Below are 24,772 nucleotides of genomic sequence, written 5' to 3'. Positions count from 1 at the left end.
CGATGATGAAAATGCGATGGTACGATGATGAAAACGCGAAGGTACGATGGTGCAAACGCGATGGCGCAATAATGAAAACGCGATGGTACGATGATGAAAACGCGATGTTATATCGACATTTCACCATCGTACCATCGCGATTCCAACATCGTGCCATCGCGTTTTCACCATCGTACCATCGTGGTTTTATCATCGTGCCATCGCGCCCTCTCGTTTTCGTCATCGTACCATCGTGCATCGCGGTTAAGTATTAAATAAAATGTCACGATTGTCCAAACGGAACACCGTATGATAGGGCGATCATGCGTTCCAACAGTTATCCTTGATGTATCGGTAGCTCGTCTGCCTTGAAGTTGTATATTCAGAATGTGTCCTCTGGGTTGGCGCGGCAGGCCAGAGTGATAGAGCCGGTCGTTCTGTATTTACATAGCAGACGTATTACTGAGGTGCGGTGCACGTTCAGCATTCTTGAAACCTAAACGAGTACAAAATATACAAGTTTCTGAAAAAGTTTGATTTTGGATTTTATAAAATACGACCAAAAAGGAAATAATCATAACCGGCGAAAAATAAGTAAATGAACATGTACAAAATTGTAACTCGCACCCCCTTCAATTAGACCAATCGCTCTTGCTCTTTCCTGGATTGACATTTTCGCCATTTTATAATATCAAGAAACCTTTCTAATAATTGTTTCAAATGTCCACAAAATTTAACCGTTTATATTTTTAATCTTAGACAAGAGATCACAGAGTGATCTTGGCGCCCACCAATGTGCCATTTTTGAGTTTTCCAAATTTCAAGACTAATTGACTAGCTCAAGGTCAAATTTCATTTCCGTACACAACATTGTGCATGTGGTCCAAATTCGAAAGCTGTTGTCTGAGAAATATGAAAGTAGGTCACTAGATCAATTTCAAGGACAAAGTTCTTTGTACACAAAACTATTCATGTGCATCAAGTCTGAAGGCTGTAGTTTGAGAAATTTGAAAGTAGGTCACTAGGTCAATCTTAAGGTCAAAGTTTATTTCGGTACACAAAACAATGCACGTGGTTCAAATTTGAAGGCTGTAGCTTGAGAAATGTGAAAGTAGGTCACTAGGTCAAAATCAAGGTCAAATAACACTTCAGAACACAAATCTATGCATGTGGTCCAAATTTAAAGCCTTTACCTTCAGAAATGTAGGTCACAAGGTCATTGCCAAGGTCAAAGTTCTTTTCAGTGCATAAAACTATGCGTGTGGTCCAAAATTGAAGGCTGTAGCTACAGAAATGTGAAAGTAGGTCACTAGGTCAAAATCAAGGTCAACTCATGTCAAGGTTCATCTTGCCACTCAAAACCATACATGTGGTCCAAATTTGAATGTTGCAGGTTATTGACAGGAAGATTTTAAAAGCTTTTCCCTATATAAGTCTATATGAACCATGTGACCCTCAGGGCGGGGCCATATTTGACCCTAGGGGGATAATTTGAACAAACTTGGTAGAGAACCACTAGATGATGCTACATTACAAATGCCAAAGCCCTAGGCTTTGTCGTTTGGACAAGAAGATTTTCAAAGTTTTTCCCTATATAAGTCTATGTCAACCATGTGACCCCCGGGGCGGGGCCATATTTGACCCTAGGGGTATGATTTGAACAATCTTAGTAGAAGTAGTAGATGATGTCACATACAAAATATCAAAGCCCTAGGCACTGTGGTTTTGAACAAGAGGTTTTTCAAAGTTTTTCCCTATATAAGTCTATATAAACCATGTGACCCCCAGGGCGGGGCCATATTACACCCCAGGGAAATAATTTGAACCATCTTGGTAGAGGACCACTAGATGATGCTTCATGCCAAATATCAAAACCCTAGGCTCTGTGGTTTTGGACAAGAAGATTTTCAAAGTTTTTCCCTGTATAAATCTATGTAAATTATAGAAATAAACAAAGGGCCATAACTCGGTAAAAAAATTGTTGAACCAGTCTGATTTTCAGAGGGACACAACTAGGGTACCAATACATCATTCTGACAAAGTTTGATCAAAATTCCCCTGGTAGTTTCTGAGGAGATAACGAGAAATTGTTAACGGACGGAAGGACGGACGGACGGAAGGACGACGGACCACGTACGCAGATTGATTTGAATAGCCCACCATCTGATGATGGTGGGCTAAAAATACATGTATTACTTCCCAGTCAGCACAAGTTTCAAGTGCACCGCGCCTCGTGTAAAAAACGATTCCTCGGAAAAATAAAGCAATGCTTATATGAGCAATTAAAAATTTGGAAGCATGCATATAAACTCACCTCATATTAAAGTATAATGATGACACTGATTTTAAGTAAAAATCCGAAATTCGATTTATCATATATTTGCAAGAATATTTCCATTAACTTTCGGGTTAGTAACTACTATAGCATAATTATTGTGCTACATTTTGCGACAGGGGTTTCGTCGGGTTAGTAATAAAATCTGTTTTCTTTAGACTTATTTCAGTGTTCATTTTGTATCAAACGATGTCTTATATATTGTTCTAAATTTCCTAAATAATTCAGTTCTCTTTGGTAGTTTCAAAGTTATTGCAAAAAGGCTACTGATAAGTGTATATGTATACATAAAGGGAAAAAGTGACAACTCCTCTTGATGGCCATGTGTTATGACAAATCAAAATAACTGGTAGATGGTCACACGGGTCTATTTGTGTAAAATTATTTTAAAATCAGGCCAGCAGTTTCATAAAAGACTTTCTTTAAGTTTCGACTATATACATATAGGGAAAAATTACCATGCCCTCTGGGGTCCATGACTTTTGACTAATCAGAATAATTGGAACAATCTTGATAGATGGTCACACAAGAACAATTTGTGTGAAAATGTTTAACGATTGGACCAGCAGTTTATACAAGAAGAATATTTAAGATTCTACTATAAACAAACAGGCTAAAGTAACCATGCTCTCTGGTGGACATATGTTTTGACAAATAAAAATTTTGTTCACTCTTGATAGAAAGTCACACAAGGACCATTTGTTTTTTCAATCGGCCTAGCAGTTTCAAACAAGAATCTTAAAGCTTCCACTATATACATATAGGGAAGGTGACCATGCCCTCTGGTGGACATGATTTGGACACTCTTTGTAGTAGATCACACAAGGACCATTTATGTGATTTTTTAAAAACCAAGCCAGCAGTTTCAAACAAAAATCTCAAAGTTTCCACTATATATAACTAGGGGAAATGACCATGCCCTCTGGGCGCCAAGTTTTTTAATGAATTGAAATAATCTAAAAAATCTAAGTAGAGGGTCACAGAAGGACCATTTTGTGTAAACGCATTTTAATATCGAGCCAGCAGTTTCATAGATTTTTGAAGATTCCGCTATATACATAAAGGAAAAGGTGACCACGCAACCCCCCCCAACCCCTCCCCCCCCCCCCCCCAGGTGGCAAAGACAAATTGGAATAATTTGAATAATCTTGATAGAAGGTTATATAAGGACAATTTGTGTGAAATTATTTTAAAATCGGACCAGCGGTTTAGGAGGAGATGTTGTTATAAGATTTTTAGCTCTGGCAGTCCCTACGTGCAATCCAGCAGAAACGTTTGAACAACTTTTGTAACAGGACCATTCAAGGAACATCAAGGCCAATTTTCATAAAAATCCACTCAGACGTTTTTGAGGAAATGTCATTTAAAGAAATTGTTGTCGACAAACAGATGCAAGCACGCACGACAGCCTGATCACAATGGCTCAACAAAAGCACTTTGTGCTCAGGTGTGTTAACAAGAGCTGTCCGTTGACAGCGGGCTCGACTATTCGAAGCACTGATAGAAGTATAGGGTCAAAATATTACCCGAGATTTTCTGACAAGAGAAACGGAACAGATAAGACAAACAATGTACCTGCATTGTGTATTTGGTTTAGTCTTGCACTATATGGCAATGTGTGACCATGTTGGTAAGCAAGTGTTCAAAGTTTCAAAGCCATATATCAAACAGTTAATAGACAAAAAAGCGAATGGTATGCCAAACCTAACTAATTTCTATGTCCAAATAAGGTCATAACTGAGCTAAAGTCCTTGTCCTAGGTAAGTAGACTATGAAGGTAAACAAGTGATCAAAGTTTCAAAGCCGTATGACAAACAGGTTAGGCAAAATAGAGACTTGTACGAAAAACTTAACTGATTTCCAAGTCCAAAAAGGGCCACAATTCAGCCAAAATTGTTGACAGAGTTATGTACTCTTGCCTACAGATGGGAATCATGATGATAAACAAGTGTTAAAACTTTCAAAGCTTCAGGTCAAATAGCTTTGACAAAACGTTGACTTGTATGAAAACTGAACCAATTTCCAAGTCCAAAAAGGTCCATAATTCAGCCAAAACAGTTGACAGAGTTATGTACTCTTGATGATAAATAAGTGTTCAAATTTTCAAAGCAATATGTCAAATAGTTTTGACAAAACATTGACTTGTACGAAAACTGAACCAATTTCCAAATCGAAAAAGGGCCATAATTCAGCCAAAATAGTTGACTGAGTTATGTATTCTTGCCTACACATATAAATCATGATGATAAACAATTGTTCAAACTTTCAAAGCCACAAGTTAAATAGTTTTGACAAAATACGGACTTGTAAAAAAATTGTACCGATTTCCAAGCCTAAAAAGGGCCATAATTCTGCCAAAATAGTTGACAAAGTTATGTTCTCTTGCCTACATATAGAGACTGTTATAATAAACAAGTGATAAAAGTTTCAAAGCCATATGTCAAACACTTTACATAAAATGTGAACTGGTACGAACAACTTAACTAAGATTTCTAAATTAAAAGGGGCCATAATTCAGCCAAAATCCTTGATGGAGTTATGTACTATTGCCTAAAACTGGACATAAGCAAGTGATGAAAGTTTCAAAGCTTTATCTCAAAAGACTTTGTCAAAAGGTGGACTGATACGAAAAAGTTAACCAAGGTGTGACGCCGTGGTGAGTCTATTAACCACGTTTGATCTGCTTATCTAATTCCTAACTGAAGTTATCGGGAGAAAAACACTTCTATTTTAGTAACAATGATCTAAACCTTGACCTTAGTAACCCAACATACATCTGAAACCATGGCCTCCATGCAAGCTTCCCTTCCTGAATTCCGAGTTTGGGCACAATATTCTATTCCTTAGTTTTGTTACTGGGCAGATATTTTTCTACTCTTACTAACAACAATCTTTACCTTGACCCCAGTGACCAGAACGCATACCGAACATCACTTTCCAAGAATTCTGTAAATGTTCTTATGTTCAGAGACCACCAATTCAAACAAGACCTGTCTGATGACAGCGCGCTCGACTATTCAAAGAATTGATTGAAGAATGGGGTCAAAATATTTCCACGGATATTCAGACAAAAGAAATAAATAGATTAGACAAACAATGTTCCTGTATTACTTTGATTTCGATAAGTCTTGCACTAAATGGCAATATATGAACCAATTTCAAAGTCCAAAAAGGGCCATAATTCAGCCAAAATAGTTATCTACTCTTGCCTACAGATGGGAATCATAATGATAAACAAGTGTTCAAAGTTTAAAAGCCACATGTCAAATAGTTTTGACAAAACATGGACTTGTATGAAAACAGAACCAATTTCAAAGTCCAAAAAGGGCCATAATTCAGCCAAAATAGATGACAGAGTTATGTTCTCTTTCCTACAGATAGAGACTATTATATTAAACAAGTGATAAAAGTTTAAAAGCCATATGTCAAACACTTTACAAAAAATATGAACTGGTACGAAAAACGTAACCAAGATTTCTAAGTCAAAAGGGCCATAATTCAGCCAAAGTCTTTGATGGAGTTATGTACTCTTGCCTATAACTGGACATAGTGATGGTAAACAGGTGTTGAAAGTTTCAAAGCTTTATCTCAAAAGACTTTGTCAAAATATAAACTGGTACGAAATATTAACCCAGATTTCTAAGTCAAAAAGGGCCATATTTCAGCCAAAATCCTTGATGGAGTTATGTGCTCTTGCCTATAACTGGACATGGTGATGGTAAACAAGTGTTGAAAGTTTCAAAGCTTTATCTCAAAAGACTTTGTCTAAATATGAACTGGTACGAAAAACTTAACCAAGATTTCTAAGTCGAAAGGGGCCATAATTCAGCTAAAATCCCTGATGGAGTTATGTACTCTTGCCTATAACTGGACATGGTGATGGTAAACAAGTGTTGAAAGTTTCAAAGCTTTATCTCAAAAGACTTTGTCTAAATATGAACTGGTACGAAAAACTTAACCAAGATTTCTAAGTCGAAAGGGGCCATAATTCAGCTAAAATCCCTGATGGAGTTATGTACTCTTGCCTATAACTGGCCATGTTGATGGTAAACAAGAGTTGAAAGTTTCAAAGCTTTATTTTTAAAAGACTTTGTCTAAATATGAACTGGCACGAAAAACTTAACCAAGATTTCTAAGTCAAAAGGGCCATAATTCAGCCAAAATCTTTGATGGAGTTATGTACTCTTGCCTATAACTGGACATAGTGATGGTAAACAGGTGTTGAAAGTTTCAAAGCTTTATCTCAAAAGACTTTGTCAAAATATGAACTGGTACGAAATATTAACCCAGATTTCTAAGTCAAAAAGGGCCATAATTCAGCCAAAATCCTTGATGGAGTTATGTGCTCTAGCCTATAACTTGCCATGGTGATGGTACACAAGTGTTGAAAGTTTCAAAGCCTTATCTTATAAGACTTTGTCAAAATATGAACTGGTACAAAAAAATTAACCATGATTTCTAAGTCGAAAGGGGCCATAATTCAGCTAAAATCCCTGATGGAGTTATGTACTCTTGCCTATAACTGGACATAGTGATGGTAAACAGGTGTTGAAAGTTTCAAAGCTTTATCTCAAAAGACTTTGTCAAAATGTGGACTGGTACGAAAAACTTAACCAAGGTGTGACGCCGACGCCGACGCCGTGGTGAGTAGGATAGCTCTACTTATTCTTCGAATAGTCGAGCTAAAAAGTACAGGGAACTTACTGGGAATGAGGTAAGTGTATACCTGGGAATAAGGTAGCATCTGTGCGTTCTGATTGGTCAGTCATGTAAACAAACCCAAGAAGTGGTTATTTTTTTCAAAATGGAATATTTTTACTGCATTTACAGTATTTCATTATACATTTTGACAAAATTTGCTATATTTTATGTGTATTGAAAAAAAGTTTCATCAAATGAATTTCTCCCGCCATGACAACGAAGTAAACAGGGGGTCATCTCATTCACACGAAAATAACTTAAATAAAGTATCATTATTCATATGTTTTTCGTCCGATATTTTGGTGGAACTAAGATAGTTCTTGAAACAAATGTGATTGGATATTCATGTTTCGATATATGGAAGGCCGTACACGCCATAATGTTATAATGGAAGTCTATGGGAAACAATTGGTGTTCTCTACCCTTATGTCATAATATCTCATCGCAAAACTGGACCTTAAAATGACATTAAAATTGCAAAGAAACGACCTATATAGAAAATTTAAGAAAGTACAAAATGTTATAAGTTACACATTCACTGAATCTTGCATGGCCATATTTCCAAATTGCAGTTTACATTATTATGATATTTTACTGAAATCGTTTAAATCGTGTCTCAAATATGACTCTGGACATACAGAAAATGGAATTATATATATATAAAGGTATTGGACCCGTAATAGAGTATCTCTTTTTTGAAGAGTATTCAATTCCTACCATAAACCTACTTTGACTGCAATTTTCAGGGTGGGGGGGGGGGGGGGGCGGAGTTTCAAACCCCACTGGGACCAAATTTTTTTTCTCCATGTTTTCCTTTTTTTGTAGTTAGGTTTTACTTCTTTCAAGACTAATTATGGATAAATTGTACAAAAGTGGAAAATTTTCATTTTATAAGCGATTTCCTAATGTTCAATGTGAATTTACCTCTGAATCAGGAGGGGTAGAGTTAGACATCTTTAAAAATACTGGGTTACGTGCGGTAAAAGTTCTCTATTTTGCCTTCGTTCTTTAGATTATATATTGTGGAAGAAATGCAGGTAGGTTTTACTATTGCCCCAAGGTTATTTTTGAATGAAGTGAGCAAAATTCAAAACAGACCCACAGGATTCGACCTTAATTTTTCAATGTTGGAGTTAGAATTCTGTTTCATTAAATCTGTTTACTTGGGGCACCCTAGACAAAAATGATTTTTACAGTTTTATTTTGTGTTTTATAATTGTCTAACAATAGTTTGATGTTTCTTTTATCAAAATTAATGCTGCAATGAATTATCTGCAAACGTTTTAGATAGTGGCCATCACATTGACTTTTGTCTCTTCTTGAGCATGAGGAAATACCATAAATTATACAAAATTTACAAAAAACGGCACGGTAAAAGTTGTTTAAAATTTGCAACACAGTGTGAAACATGGTCAACTTTAAGAATATACACAAATGTACCAAGCAAATGCCATTTTTTAAACATTACAATTAGGGGTCCAATACCTTAATTCATGAAAAAGACCACGATACGGGTGAAAATAATTTTAAAAAGGGTTTTAAGGAAATAGCCAAATCCTTTTGAGCTTGTATATTTGATTTATTCCTCAAGCGGTTTCAAAAATTATCATCAGGAGGGTTACAAACAATATGGCGTCCTTTGACGTCGTCAATAGAAATAAGGGACGTCACTGTTAAATAAATGACGTCTAATTTACTAACGAATAAAAATGACGTGACGTCGTTGTAAAACATATCTGTCAGGTATGATTTTTGTGTCTCTATTTAGTGAAGGTTTAAGCTGCCTTATAAACACCATTTCTCGTTGTTTTCTACTGACTATACTGTCCGTGAACATTTTGAAAAAAAATGGAAATATTTTATATGGATGCAAGACATTGAGTGACTAGAAAAGCTCATCTTGAAGCTTCCTTACAAGTGTCTATGAATTCTTGTCAGTGGTTTCTGTGAAAAAGACAGTACAAAAACACTTGGAAAGAAGAGACAGATGGACGACGGTTGGAGCGCTGACAATATGCTCTACCAAAATCGCTTCAGGTAGCATAAAAAATCAGCTGAATTTGTCCAAACCTATCAAAAATTAATTATATATCTACTCACCGAAAGAAAACAAGTTTTCGGAGAGTCGAATATGGAGCAGGGACCTGTTTATACAAACTCCCATCCATAGGTGCATTTGCTGTAGCAACTTGGCGATTCACTTCTGTCAAAATGGACAACAGGTCACATCTGAAATTTAAGTAAATGGTGTAAAACGTCATACATATGAATGTTTTCTGCCAATAATATTGTCAATATATGATATTGTCAATTTTATTGAAAGTGAATGGGCAATATTGAAGACTTGCGCAAAATATGGATGACAATCAGAAAGCACAAACATTTATTGACAGATGCAAGCCAAAACATTTACCGTGTTGGCATTCCAACCAAGACAAAAATGTTTCGTCGGCTTGTGATGGTGCGCATACCACGACGACTAAACGAAACATGTTACAAAAGCTGTTCAAATGCCATAGCGACATACCGAAATGTCCTTAACTTTTAGCCTGCTGGTGGTAAGTGATTCTGCTTTTGCGACCAGTGCAGATCAAGATCTGCCTGCACATTCATGCAGCTGATCATGGTCTGCACTGCTCGCTATTCAGTCAGTAAGGTATAAGTGAAAACCCCTTTGAACAGTAAACGGTACTGTCCAAATTGAATGATGGACCAGTCCATTTTAGAAATTTAGCAGACTAAAGGTTAATCAACCACCATATGAACATGTTCTAATCACTTCTTAAGAAGATCACAGAATGTCTCTCTTAGAATGTATTGAGTTATACAGGCAGCAACTGTTTTAAGAGTTCTGGGTCGTGAAGTAGTTTCTTTATGACAAACACTTTTTTCGCCATGCCATGTTTATCCAATGCCTGAAGTGTTCAGGCTTGCAGAATAGTGGTCAAAGCTTAACTGAATAAAAACAATGGGTAAATTGATTTTGCAATTTGTGCCAAAATAGAAAATGTTCAATATTATTGACTCAATACCATTTCTAGTATTATTGACCGTGTATGGGCCAGAAAAACTTTTTCTTTTGGATAACTACTCACTGCATATCCACTGAAGGGCTTAGATGTCACAAGGTAATTGTAAGTATATTAATTTGTAACACTGTCTTTAAAGCCACAGCATAAGTCTGGTAAGCTAATCACAACTAGATGTTTGGTCCTAGTTTAGAGGTAAAACAACTTATTTATACACACATTTATACTTCAAATATGAATGTAGATGTTATAACAGGATGATAGGAATACATTTTAGCTTACTTGTTGTTAATCTTATACACTAATAGCAGTAATATGTTTGTATATGCACGATGCATTTAATAAAACAGATGTTTCAGTTCCAAACCTAAATATGTTGACTTGAAATAGTAATGAACACCTGATAATGAAGCAGATGCTTTAACTTATGTAGCTAATTTAGGAAATCTAAAAGTAAATATAAAAAGAGGGTCATTGACCCTAAGGCGCTCAGGAGTTAGGTTCCTTCTGTGTTAGCCTATATAATATACATGTCACGCATATTTTTGTCCCTAGGGCAATAATTTGACCAATTACGGTAGAAATAACAGATCCGATATCACACGCCAAATATCAAGGCTCTAGCTATTATTGATTTTCAAAGTTTCTTATATAAAAGCCTATAGTAAGAACATGTCAGACACAGGGACGTGGCCATCTTTTTAACCTTAGGACAATAATTTGCACAAGTATGGTAGAGAGTCAAACCCTTATATCACATGCAAATATCAAAGCTCTAGAGAAAAGGATTCTTAAAGTCTGACAGCTGAAAACTTATTTTCAACTAAAAAGACCCACATGTGCAATGAACCGGAACCATTTGAACCACTCTGAAAGAGGGCTACCCAGAGATCATTTGTGTAAAGTTTCATCAAAATTCATTCAGTGATTTTGCAGGAGATATTGTTTAAAGAAATTGTTGATGAAAAGTGACCACGCCTTCTGGCGGCCAGGCTTTTTACGAATCAGAAAAATTTGAACACTATTTGTAGAAGGTCACACAAGAATAATTTGTGTAAAATTATCTTAAAATCTGGCTAGCTGTTTCACACAATTTTTAAAGATTCCACTATATACATATAGGGAAAAGTAACCACGCCCTCTGGTGGCCATGTTTTTGACGAATCGGTATAATCTGAACAATCTTGGTAGAGGGTCACACAAGAACCATTTGTGTAAAATTATTGTAAAATCGGGCCAGCAGTTTTATACAAGAATTTTTAAAGTTTCCCCACTATACATATATGGAAAAGTGATCACGCCCCCTGGCGGCCATGTTTTTTACGAACTGGTATAGTTTGAACAATTTTGGTAGAGGGTCACACAAGGACCATTTGTGTAAACCTATTTTATAATCGGGCCACCAGTTTTACAGTTTCCACTATATACACACAGGGAAATGTGACCTTACCCTCTGGTGGCCATGTTTTTTGATGAATCAAAATGATTTGAACAATCTTGGACCATTTGAGTAAAATCATTCTAAAATCGGGCTAGCAGTTCAATCAGTATAATTTGAACAATCTTGCTAGAGGGTGACATAAGGCCAATTTGTGTGAAATTATTTCAAAATCGGCCTATCGGTTTAGGAGGAGATGTCGTTTGAAGAATTTTCTATTTTTAGCTCTTGGGGCCCCTATGTGCGACCAAGCGGAGCCGTTGGAATAACTTTGGTAGAAGCGTATGATACAGACCAAGTTTGTTGAAGATCTATATAGTAGTTCAAGAGAAAATGCTGTTCAACTTTCGTTTCCATTTTTTGGTGTGGCTGCCACTAAAAAGTTAAACTGAACAATATAAATAATCTTTACAGATACCAGTACAAGTTTGGTCTTGTTTCATGAGAATACAGTTTTTAAAGTTTTTTTTTTATTTTAGCAATGACGTCAGGCATGGTTATCTGAATGACCTTCAAAGAGGTCTGTACAAGGATGTTCAATATCAGAGTTGGTAAACATCCATAAATTCGTTAACATTGTCAGTTCTGGTGGCCCCTGAAAACGGTGCGGCTGAATTATTTGAACAACTTGAGAGCAATCTGTACAAGAATGGTGCAGATAAAAGATAATAGGTAAGGAAAGATCTCTCGGATGCACATAACACTATAAACACAGTCCCAGAGCCACTCATTCGAAGGTAGGTCCACAAGAAAATGATGCTGTAACGGAAAAATATTATAGACGGGTTGCTTCAAAAATCCCACAAGTACATTTTAATTTTATCCAAAATATAGAAAGGGGAAGGGCTAGGGGCAGAAAAGGGGGGTGGGGGAGCTTAAGGGGCAAAGTGGAACAAGGATGAATACTCAAAAGGGAATGTTACGTTCCTTAATCACAGTTACCCTACAACGTAAACCACAGCAGCGCAGACACTCACGTACAATCACATAAAACTAACTACATAGATAAACAAGACAAGTAAGATATAACAACACTATAGGGCACCGCCCAAGACACAAAGACACGAACACACATAAGCAGGAAAAAACAAAAATCGTGCACCGCCTTAGGATTTCGGCAGCCAAAATTAAGGTGACCATGATAACATACTCACAGTAAAAGGAGAAGGATGCCAAGGTAAGGGAGCACAAATGCAAGAGGAAAGGATGGGGGCGATAGTGGAAGTGAGGAGAAAGAGGAAAAAACGTTAACGACAAACAAGACAACATACGCAACACAAAATACAAGACAGACAGAAAACAAGTTGAAAATAGGGGCACAGCCTTGGAGCGATCAGTAACCTATATAAAGGAAACTGGGGGTTTAAACGCGTTTAGGGAATGCCAACCTCGCACTTACCCTATTTTCAACAAGTTAGAAAACATAATATAAATAAAATCATTCCCCGCTGAGGCATGATCTAAAATTAGTGAAAAAATACTAGATCATATAAAGTAAAACATAAAATTAATTATGGTAAATCTAAGGTATAATTACACCAATGTACTCAACAACTTGTCTGAAGTCATAGCACCAAGAGCCTAACTTTTAAGGGCACGATAAGGAGTCGTTAGGGGTCATCTGCTGGTCATAACCAACCTCTCTATCAACTTTCATTATCCTAGCCCCAAGCGTTCTCAAGTTATCATCCGGAAACAGTTTAATTGTTTCGTGTTATTGTGACCTTGACCTTTGACCTTCTAACCCCAAAATCGAACTTGACCTGTATTTTATCATGTTACACCTGTGTACAAACATTTATGATCCTAGACCCAAGCGTTCTCAAGTTATCATCCGGAAACCGTTTAACTATTCCGAGTCACTGTAACCTTGACCTTTGACCTAATGACCTCTAAGTCGAACTTGGCGTGTATTTCATGATGCTACACATGTGTAACAAAAATTATGATCCTGGGGCCAAGCTTTCTCAAGTAATCATACGGAAACCGTTTAACTATTCAGGGTCACTGTGACTTTGACCTTTGACCTACTGTCCCCAAAGTTGGCCTGTATTTTCTGATGTTACACCTGTGTACTAAAATTTATGATCCTAGGCCAAAGCGTTCTCAAGTTATCATCCGGAAACCGTTCAACTATTCCGAGTCACTGTGACCTTGACCTTTGATCTACTGTCCCCAAAGTTGGCCTGTATTTTCTGATGTTACACCTGTGTCCTAAAATTTATGATCCTAGGCCCAAGCGTTCTCAAGTTATCATCCGGAAACCATTTAACTGTTCAGGGACACTGTGACCTTGATTTTTGACCTACTGACCCCAAAGTCAAAACAGACCTGTATTTTCTGATGTTACACCTGTGTACTAAAAATTAGTCAAATCTGTTAAGCCTTTCTTGAGCTATCATCCGGAAACCATGAAAACCAACGGACCGACCGGCCGCCGAGCTCACTCCTATATAACCCCCGTCCCCCAAACTTCGTTTGTTTTGTTTTGTGGGGGTATAATAAGGAATGTGTTTAATTTTGGGATTTTTATAAACTAAATCTCCATAATGTTCCGGGTGTGTCAGACCAAGTTTTAAAAGTGTTTTATTGTTAGTATTTTATTTCTTTAACAGATCGGTCAATCTGTAGTAAAATTTACTAAAAGCTTTCTGTAGCTTAAGGTAACGGTAACCCTGTTGTAATATTGTTTTGGTGATATGAAGATTTCTATCATTAAAATCTTCTAACTTTGAGCAAGCTCTTGCAAAACGACAAAGTTCTTAAATATAGACACCCTATGATGTTGCTCGAGGAACATCTCCACCAAGGTGGGGGAAGTTGACAATTTCAAAATTAAAATCGTCACTTTTATCATATATTTTCGTTTCTAAATTATAATTCACAATAGTTAAATTTAAGTCCAAAACTGACGCTTCTAAATCTGAAGTATTAGCCTTGCTAACCTGTAACTCTTTTGGGTACATGTGTTTCACCATTTCTATATAATATAGGTTGTCCATATTTAAAATATCATCAAGATACCTCGAGGTTCCATTAAAAGCTTCAATAAATTCAAATTGTGTCTCAGTGGACAAACTAAGCATGAATCTCGTTCATAACAGTATAAGAATAAATCAGCAATGAGTGGGGCGCAGTTAGATTCCATCAGGCTAACAACTACTTGTCTGTACGTTTTATTGCCAAATTTGATAAATATGTTATCAAACAGAAACCTTATAGCTTCACAAACCTGATCACAACCCGATAAGGCGTGGAAAAGAATGCTATTGTTTCATTACTTGCCAGATAATTAAAGTTTTCTCTTGCAAATATTTTCTATATTTAAGCTACCAGTTTTTCTTTAATAAGATTATGTGGTAATTTAGTATAAAGAGTAGAAAAGTCATAAGTACTTATAGTCGAACATTTGAAGTGTTTGTTTATTAGCTTTTTGATAACATCTTCTGAGTTCTTGATGGACCAAAATAGGTTAACCCGCGAGTTCTCATATAACTTGGAGCCATATATTCTGTACGTGGTCTTTTATTACAGAAAGACAAGAAGTCAAAAGGAGAGAAATATTGTTGTAATGCATAAGGTTGAATTTGCAATGAATCGAGTTAAGTTTGGAAATGATGCATAAATTTTGCTTCTTGACAAGAATAATTGCGTGTGAATTTTACGGTGACTCGAAACAAAAAAGGCCACATATCGCTCGTCCTTGAAAAAAACATCCATTAAATTCCATCATTTTTCCCTGCTTGTCCCTAAAGCGGCCTAAACATAATTACCTCAACAACACTGAGACAAGTTTGTACAAGGATGTTACAGACTAAGTTTGGTAAAGATCCATCAAGTGTTTCATGAGCAGAAGCCGTTTAAAGCATTTTCTTTCTTTTTTTACCTGTGGTTCCTATAAACAAGACAGCCATGCTGGTCTTACATGGCTCACAAAAGTTTCAACGCTCAACCAGGTAAAACAAGAAACATTTCTGCCAAAGAACTTTTAAAACTTATAACCGACTTCCAAAAGCCAGCATTTATCTTTAGATACAGAAGATGGATTTTAACAATTTTAGTGGGGCGTCATTGTGATTTTAAAATCGGACCAGTCGTTTAGGATATGGCATTAGAACAGTTTCTATTTCCAGCACTGGTTGCCATGTTTCTGACATATCGGAATTATGAACATTCTTGATAGATGGTTTACCAAGGAACATTTCTGTTAAATTATTTTAACGTCGAATCAACAGTTTAGGATATATTGCTTAAATTTTTAAAACGATTTTTACCTTTGGCTGTCATGTTGTTAACAAATCAGAATACTTGTAATAACCTTAGCAACAGGTCGCCCAAGAAACATTTGAGTAAAATTATTTTAAAAGTGACAGGTATATACAGCTATTATAAGGAAACTGACGCCCATGTTTTAACGAATTGGAATGATCTAAACAATTCAGCAGGTCATCATAAACATTCTAGTGAAACCTTCTTCGAAATCCGCCCATAAAATTCTGATGAGAAATTAATTTCCCACTAGATCGCTCTGGGAGAGGTATTTTAAAAATTCTGTTATTTCTTAGGTAAGTTGTATTTATCATTTTTCTACATTAGGTATGCAAATATTTGTTTTAGTTGTTTTAAAGCAGCATGTCTCCAGATCGTTCGACAACAAAAAAAATATTTTTTTAGATATCTTGAAATAGATGCTATATTTCTTAAGAAGGCTTTAAAACTTAATTACTGGCAAACTATATGTTACGGAAACACATGAGAATTTGCTGTTTTTTATGGGCGGCGGTTGCCGCCAAAATTAGTAAATGTACAATCCATTCATAAACTAGTAAGTCAGTACAAGTGCATTTCAATGCCGTCTAGTTTAAAACTCCATCCCGTCCAATATATTTTCATTCAACGCATTGTAGTTTGAAACCATTTAATACAAAACTTCATTCCATCCATTTAAACATGGAACGATGCACTGAAAACCTTGTTGCGATGCACCGTAATATGAAATCATCCAACAAAACATGAAACAATGCAGCTCAAAGTGAACCCGTTTAACACAACATGAGTACGTGCAGTGTAAGATGAAACGATTTATTACATCTTGACGCTGTTTAATGCATATTGACACCGCTTTGTGTAATTAAGAGCGGTGTATTAAAACTTGATGCCATGCAGTCCAATGTGAAGACGTTTAACGCAACATGAGTTCGTGCAGTGTAAAGTGAAACGATTCATCAAAGTTTGGCGCCGTCTAATGCATACTTAAACCATGTTGTGTGATTTGGAGCGGCGTATCAAATTACTTTCGTGAAACATCTTTCTACTTAAATTAAGCTTTATCAGAAGTATGCTTCGTCAAATTTAAAATTGCATATACTCCACTGTACAACGTTTTGTCATTTTTTGTTTGTTTGTTTGTTTGTTTTGGTTGGACAGTTTCCTAGATTTCATACGACCTGCTAGGGGATTTGTGATCCGAGCGCTCGTAGCAGATACTTGTAGATATAAAGTTAATGCTAATATGAATATAAGGAAACTGTCTAACTTAAACGGCTTTAGATTTTCCGCCGCCACTCCCCTCCCTCTCCTCCCTCTAACCTGCTCGTTTAGCTCAATTAGGGTGAGCGCCGATGTACGGATCTTGGGGTCGTGAGTCCGATGACCCGGGCTTAGCTATGCTCTCCGTGACGATTTGATAAAAGACATGTGTGTGACATCATTCGTCCTCAGATTCATGTAGTGAAGTTGGCAGTTACCTGCTGAGAACAGGTGTGTACTGGTAAAGAATTAAAGAACATCGGTTAGCTTAACTGTCTGCCGTTACATAACTGAAATACTGTTGAAAAACGGCGTTAAACCAAAAACAATCAAACAACTAACCCCCTCCCCCAACCCCGACCCCGAAAAACAACAACAAACAAACAAAAATTGTGAAGTACATGTAAGTTTGACATACTGTCTAAAAGCATAGACATGTAAACATAAATTTCATAGAATGAAAAATTAACTCAGTTTTCTCATTATTTTTTCTTTTACTGAGTCTGTTTCACGAAGCATACTTCTGACAAAGTTTTAATTGAGAAGAAAGATGTTTCACGAAATAATTAAGGTCCCTTTAAATATTCAAATAAATCGCAGGAAATGTTTTTAATTAAATGTTAGATTTTTACCACAAGGTCGGTTTTAAGATAAATTTCAATATATTTTTATGTAAAAACAAAGAAGAATATCCAATAGGGAAAATCACGTTCCTAACCCTAACCCTAAAGGCACAAATGAACAACACTCACACCCCATCCATACAAACAAAATAAACACACAAGGACAAAACAAACAAATACAGGAACACAGTGGGGCATCGCCTTGGAACGGTCAGTGGCAAAACCACCACTGGGGAGTTTAAACCGGTTTATGGTGCACCTTACCTCACTCTTAGCCCCATGTTCCAAAGTCACAAGACAGTGTAAATAAAAGTAAATAAAAGTTATACCTGCCAGGTGAAACCCTAACATACGTAAAGGCAACAGAAGGCATGTAATGTAAAACTGATCCAGAATTGATATTTATGAAAGGTCAAACATATGAACCGATAGTCTTATCAACCTTTTACAATGCACGTACTGGTGTTTCGCTAAACAGTTTCACATTTGGCTGCATGGCATCAAATTTTGATACGCTGCTCCAAATCACACAACATGGCTTCAGTTTGCATTAGACGGCGCCGAACCTTAATGAATCGTTTCACTTTACACTGCACGAACTCATGTTGCGTTAAACGTCTTCACATTGAACTGCATGGCATCAAGTTTTTATACACCGCTCTTAATTACACAAAGCGGTGTCAATATGCACTAAACAGCGTCAAATTGTAATAAATCAATTCATCTTACACTTCACGTACTCATGTTGTGTTAAACGGCTTCACATTGAGCTGTATCACCGTGTGCATGGATTCATGTTTTGTTGGATGATTTCATATTACGGTGCATCGCAACAAGTTTTTCAATGCATCGCTCCTTGTTTAAATGGATAAAATGAAGTATTGTATTAAATGGGTTCAAACTACAATGCGTTGAATGTAAATATATTGGACGGGATGGAGTTTTAAACTACACGGCATTGAAATGAATTGCACTGACAGACTTGTGTATGAATGGATTGTATATTTACTAATTTTGGCGGTTACCGCCGCCCATAGAATTTACTACTGTTTGTCACGCTTTTACTTTAGGTAAACTGTCTCGATTATAAATATCTATATTTTGAAGTCATTATTCACTACTTCAGCTATAGCGCTATTGGTTACGACGACGGGAAAATGTCTTTATTGCCGCGGCGGTCCGGGGTTCGATTCCCGACGCGGTTATCTTTTTTCTTGATTTGGAACTTTTAAAATATTTTCGAAACAAAAAGTCATATTCTAATATTCATAATAAGACCAAATTCAATTTGAAAGAAAGATTATTTTTTAGCCAGATCTGGAGGCATGCTCTTTAAGTACAAAAAATCGCTACCTTAAATTTGTTTCAACCATTACTTTGTTTTGAACTGATTCTTCATTTTAAAGTGGCAGTTCTGCCAATTATTTATTAAACTTAAACACATTTATGTGTATTTTGGCATGTAAGTACATTTCGTTACCAGGTAGAGTTGATTCCCTTATAAGTGAAGAATGTCCATTTGATTTATTATTATGTTTTATGTTTGTTAAATTGATAATAATATTTAACTAGTTGTGTTGTAAAACACAACTGCCAATTCCATACGACAAAAGTTAAAACTACATGAACAATACTATTTCTTAATCAAAAAGGGTGAGCAAGTCACTCTTAAAATTAAATGTATTATAATAATATCATTGGTCGCATTTATTTGTAGTAATGGTTGAGTTACAGACAGGACAGTAAAAAACCCCTGTTGACCTTTGACCTTCAAGTTTGACCGTGACCTTTGAGCTAGGGATTTGGGTCTCATTCACGACACATCGACTCATTATGTGGTATATATGTGTGAAGTAATATTAAAATCCCTTGATGGGTGACAAAGTTACAGACCGGAGTTTACGACGAACGAACAGATGGACAGAGGGACGGAAAGGTGCTGCAATGACTATGTGCCTCCTCCAAGGGGTGGGGACATGAAAAAAAAGAAACAATGTTTTCAAATTTTGTCATCATGTCATCATAATTATACTGTTTTAAAAAGGGTCATGTTCTGTTGTATATATCTGACTGCATCTAATCATACTAGATATGTTTAATACAAAACATAGCTGCTGAATTTCTGTCATGAAGTGGAACATACTGAGGGTGTAGATTATGGTAAACACGCTGCAGCCAGTTCTCTAGAAAATATACTAACACACACTCCTCAGTAACTAAGCGGAAACTGTTTTTCTATTTTTAGTAATAGTGACAATGACCTTGACTCCAGTTCTGAAGATTCCACCACTACATCTAAATGTAACCCCAACCTTGGCCTTACTGTAAGCAAATGCAGGCAATGAGGATACATCGTTGTTCGAAAGTGTTGACGGGGGATGTCAAACTGGTCGTTACCGCTCAATAAAATTAGTTTTGTTTCACTAAAATACCTGAAACAAAACTAATTTTATTGAGCGGTAACGACCAGTTTGACATCCCCCGACAACACTTTCGAACAACGATGTATCCCATTCTAAGTACCGCACATTTTGAAAACCTGGTTGAAGAAGGGAATAACTCAGCTGGTTATTGTGCGCTGGACTTTGTCTCATCATCATCATATACCTATATAATATCAAATCACTTACATTGTTTTTAAGTTGTGTTCTGGACAATCAACACAGAGAAACTGATGTTTCAAGAACTACAATTGTATATGACGCATCTGGGGCATAGAAACAGAATTTTAGTTACCTGTCTGCATGACTATCCAAAATTTCACACAATTTCCTGATATACCAAGATCCGTGATTTCTTGATCTAAACGAAACATATCCAGATACAGTTGCATATCCTATCAGAAAATCAGCTTCATCTGGTATATTTTCTCTATGCCCTGAATCTATGCTGATATCAGAGTTCCTGTCTCCATCACATTGGATATCTGTGCTTGTAATGTGGTTCTTTGTAATATCAGATGTGATACTTGTTCTTGTAAGTGAGCTCTCTGCATAATCAGATTTAACAAATTCATCGGCGAATAAGGACTGTACACATCTTGTAGCATCTGCAATTACGAATAATTTCAAGAAAACAAGAAGTCATTAGACACTTAGCCACTGACCTGGCATACAACTTCTGACCTTGTTTCTGAACAAACCTAGTGAAGTTCCATCAAACGGTTTATGAAACCGGGTTGTTTAACGTGTGATTTTTATTCCACTTCTATTCTGAGATACAATACCTTAACCAAAAGTTGCTAAGTTGAAAAGAAAAAGGGGCATAATTTTGTTAAAATGCAAAGTTGAGTTATTCAACCTCTGTGGTGTAAGTCAGGACATCACAATAAACAAGCGTTTAACCCGCCCGCTTAGCTCAGTAGGTAGAGCGTCGGTCTACGGATCGCGGGGTCGTGAGTTCGATCCTCGGGCTGGGCGTATGTTCTCCGTGACTATATGATAAACGTGTCTGAAATCATTCGTCTTCCACCGCTGATTGATGTGGAGAAGTTGGTAGTAACTCGCAGAGAACATGTTTGTACTGGTACAGAATCCAAGAACACTGGTTAGGTTAACTGCCCGCCGTTACATAACTGAAATACTTTTGAAAAACGGCGTTAAACCCAAAACAAACAAACAAACAATAAACATGTGTATGAAGTCTCAATCAATTCTCATAAGTGGGTACCGAGATATCAGCTTACATATAAAAGCTTTAAGTTGAAAAGGGGGCATATTGTGTAAAAAAGATCAAAACAGATTAATGGAAACAGCACTCGGTTAGTCAGTGCATCACAGAGAGTATGTGTATAGGTTCAAAAACAAGTGGTTACTGAGATACCAGCTTACATACAAAACTGAACCAAATCGGAACGTTGACCACGACAAAGGGGTGAGCCCTATAATTCCACCTTTTCTTCAAATAGATAAGCGTATATATATATATATATATATATATATATATATATATATATATATATATATATATATATATATATATATATATATATGGAAAAGTGACACCACGCCCTCTGGCGACCATGTTTTTTCACGAATCAATATAATTTGAACAGTCTTGGTAGAGGGCATCACAATGACCATTTGTGATAAATGATTTTAAAATGAGGGCAGCAGTTTCACACAAGAATTTTTTTTAAATTTCCACCGTATGTATATAGGGAAAAGTGACCACGTCCTCTGGCGGCCATGTTTTTTGACGAATCAGAATAATTTGAACAATCTTGGTAGAGGGTCACACAATGACCATTTCTGTTAAATTATCTTAAAATCGGGCCAGTAGTTTCACACAAGAAGGTTTTTAAAGTCTCCCCAATATACAAAGAGGAAAAAGTGACCACGCCCCCCTGGCGGCCATGTGTTTTGACGAAATGGTAAAATTTGAACAATCTTGGTAAAGGATGACATAAAAAGACCATTTGTGTGCAATTCGTTTAAAATTGGACCAGTTTAGGAGGAGATGTCGCTTGAAGATTTTTCTATCTATAGCTCTGGTGGCCCCTATCAGCAACCAAGCGGAACTATTTAAACAACTTTAGTAGAGAACCACCCAAGACCCAAGTACATCCATGCCAAGTTTCATCAAAAATCTATTCAGTGCATTTGGAGGAGATGTAATTTAAACACAATTGTTGACGACAGACGGACGACTTGACGCAGGAGGGACGACGGACGCTTGACACAGCGTGATCACAATAGCTCACCATTTTGTAGAATCCAAACTGTGAATAAAAACTTCACTGACCATTGTTTTTTAAGCTTTATAAAGTTCTATAAAGCCGATGTTTTTTTTAGCTTTATAAAATTCTATACAGCTGAATCTATATGAGAAACTTTGTCTGAACCTTCATATCCAAAATATCTGCCAAAATTAAATTATTTTAGTCAAAGTTAGTTTTAGGGCAAATGTTTATTAAGTTATTGATCGGAAATGAAGTGTTACGGACGGACGTACAGGACAAAAACAATAAGTATCCCCCACCATGTGTAGGGGGAGGGAGAGACATACTTATCTGAATATGAAAGAAATATTATCGGCCTTTTATCATTATTTTGCTATGACGGTTTACTTTCCAAATATAAGCGAACTTTCTTGACAACTTTTCATACCAGTTCTATTGGAGACAACAGTGTCAGTCTCTAGCTCTGCTTCATCATCTCTACACTCTACAGCCCCTGAAAAACAAGATAAAGCAGGACAATTCTATAATAAAGTCTGTCCAAACAGCTCACCATATAGTCATTCATTGTTAATATGACATACAAAGAAAAACTTTTGACAAACTCAGAGTGACTGCTTGTTTAGCTGAATGATCTAGTATGTTTTGGGTCTTAAATGAGACAAGAAGGTCATGATAACCCTGGATCGCTCAGCTGATTACTATGTACTGCATGTTTTAAATTTCAAACTGATGCTACAATATCAAGAAAGTCAGTAGGTCACATTCATGGTTACTGAAAGTCAGTGTTAATATCGGTGTGCAATACTGCATATATCATCCAATTTTCAAGACTGTATCTTAATCAAGAGGGCCATGGTGGCCTATATCCCTCACCTGAGTTTAGTTGCATGCTTGAGTGAATTTCTTTGCGAAAGCTTCAAAAAAAAAAAAAAAAAAAAAGAAAGCGACTAGGTCACAGTAAAGGTAATTCAAGATAACTACTGACATCAGTATGAAAAAGTTTACAGGTGTTCCCAATCTCTTTGCTGTAGCTTCAATAACAAGAAAGTAGGTCAGTAGGTCAGGGTTAAGAATATTAAAGATGAGTATTGAAATCTTTATCAAAAGTTATACATGTGGTCCAAATTTCTAAGCTATACCTTCAAAAACAAGGAAGTAGGTCAGTAGGTCATGAATAAGACTACTCAAGACGAGTACTGAAATGCGTATCAAAAATTATACATATGGTCGAAATTTCTATGCTGTAACTTTAAAACGAGAAAGTAGGTCAATTCAAGTGTCCTAGTTTTTGAACCCAGATGACCCATACTGAAACTCGACCTAGAATTCATCAATGCAATCATTCTGACTAAATTTCATGAAGATCAATTGATAAATACAGCCTCTATCGCACACATAAGCCAAATGTTGACGGACGACAGACAGACAGACAGACAACAGACCAAGGACGCCGGACATCGACCGATCACATTTACTAATCTGCTCAGGTGAGCTAAATACATGAGTAACCCATGTGTTCGAAAAACAAGCTTGAAAGCCATATGCCTGTCCCATTTGTGCGATTTTCTGTCAGACATACCTACTATATCATATTCTGTTTTATCAAATGCCTTTGTTCATAATGTGGCTGCCACATTTCTATTATAATGTAATTTTCTCTAATACATGTCAAATGTTTGAATACTGATTAACATATTATAAAGTTTTAATGAATACATTGTTTTCATTACCTCCCTTTACGGATCTAAATGTATACGGTCAAGTGCAGTATTTCAAGTAGTGCCTTTGTAACCATGTAATTATGCATAACATCTATCTGGACAGCTTTATCATCTGTTTTCAGTGTAAACTTTAAAGCTTTATGAGACTTTAAAAGTGCAGTTTATATAGTTCATAAAGTAATCTGACTACAGGCACATTTCAATTGGTACATTTTGTACTATGTTTTAACATGAATGCACAAGTCACTTATAATAAAGTATTTCGGGACCTCCCTGGCCGAGTAGTTGTCGCCGACTACAAATCACTTGCCCCTCATCGATCATGTGGGTTCAAGCCTCACTCGGGCTCTTGAATTCTTCATGTGAGGAAGCCATCCAGCTGGCTTACGGAAGGTCGGTTGTTCTATCCAGGTGCCCGCTCGTGATGAAAGAATGCACGGAGAGGCATCTGGGGTCTTCCTCCGCCATCAAAGCGGAAAAGTCGTCATATGACCTATATTTGTGTCAGTGCGATAGTGTGTCGGTGCGATGGTAAACCCAACACAAGTGGACCATGATGGTCCTGAATCGCTCACCTCTTCCCACATGACCCAGTTTTGAGTATGACGTCGTTTTTTCTATTATTTGACATTGTGACCTAGTTTTTTAGCTCATGTGACCCAGTTTTGAACTTGACCTAGATATTATCAAGATAAATATTCTGACCAATTTTCATGAAGATCCACTGAAAAATATG

At 36.6% G+C, this 24,772-nt stretch overlaps 1 protein-coding gene across 2 annotated transcripts in view; it reads right to left on the bottom strand.

The window, feature by feature from the left end:
• Positions 1-236: 236 nt before the first annotated feature.
• LOC128552734 (caspase-3-like) overlaps positions 237-24,772 on the bottom strand; it is a 46,161-nt gene continuing 21,625 nt past the window's right edge. The window contains exons 4-7 of one of the 2 annotated variants that reach the window (XM_053533790.1): positions 22,743-22,808; positions 20,371-20,683; positions 9,116-9,244; positions 237-475 (exon numbers count right to left, since the gene is read on the bottom strand). In XM_053533790.1, coding sequence (XP_053389765.1) covers positions 460-475; positions 9,116-9,244; positions 20,371-20,683; positions 22,743-22,808 — 524 coding nt within the window. In that variant the 3' untranslated portion in view covers positions 237-459. Of the gene's footprint in view, positions 476-9,111; positions 9,245-20,370; positions 20,684-22,742; positions 22,809-24,772 lie in introns of those variants that run through there. The other variant, XM_053533791.1, reaches the window with a different exon arrangement.

The sequence above is a fragment of the Mercenaria mercenaria genome, unplaced genomic scaffold, assembly GCF_021730395.1.
Source record: "Mercenaria mercenaria strain notata unplaced genomic scaffold, MADL_Memer_1 contig_3097, whole genome shotgun sequence".
Classification (NCBI taxonomy): Eukaryota; Metazoa; Mollusca; class Bivalvia; order Venerida; family Veneridae; genus Mercenaria; species Mercenaria mercenaria.
This window is presented reverse-complemented; position numbering and strand designations above follow the sequence as displayed.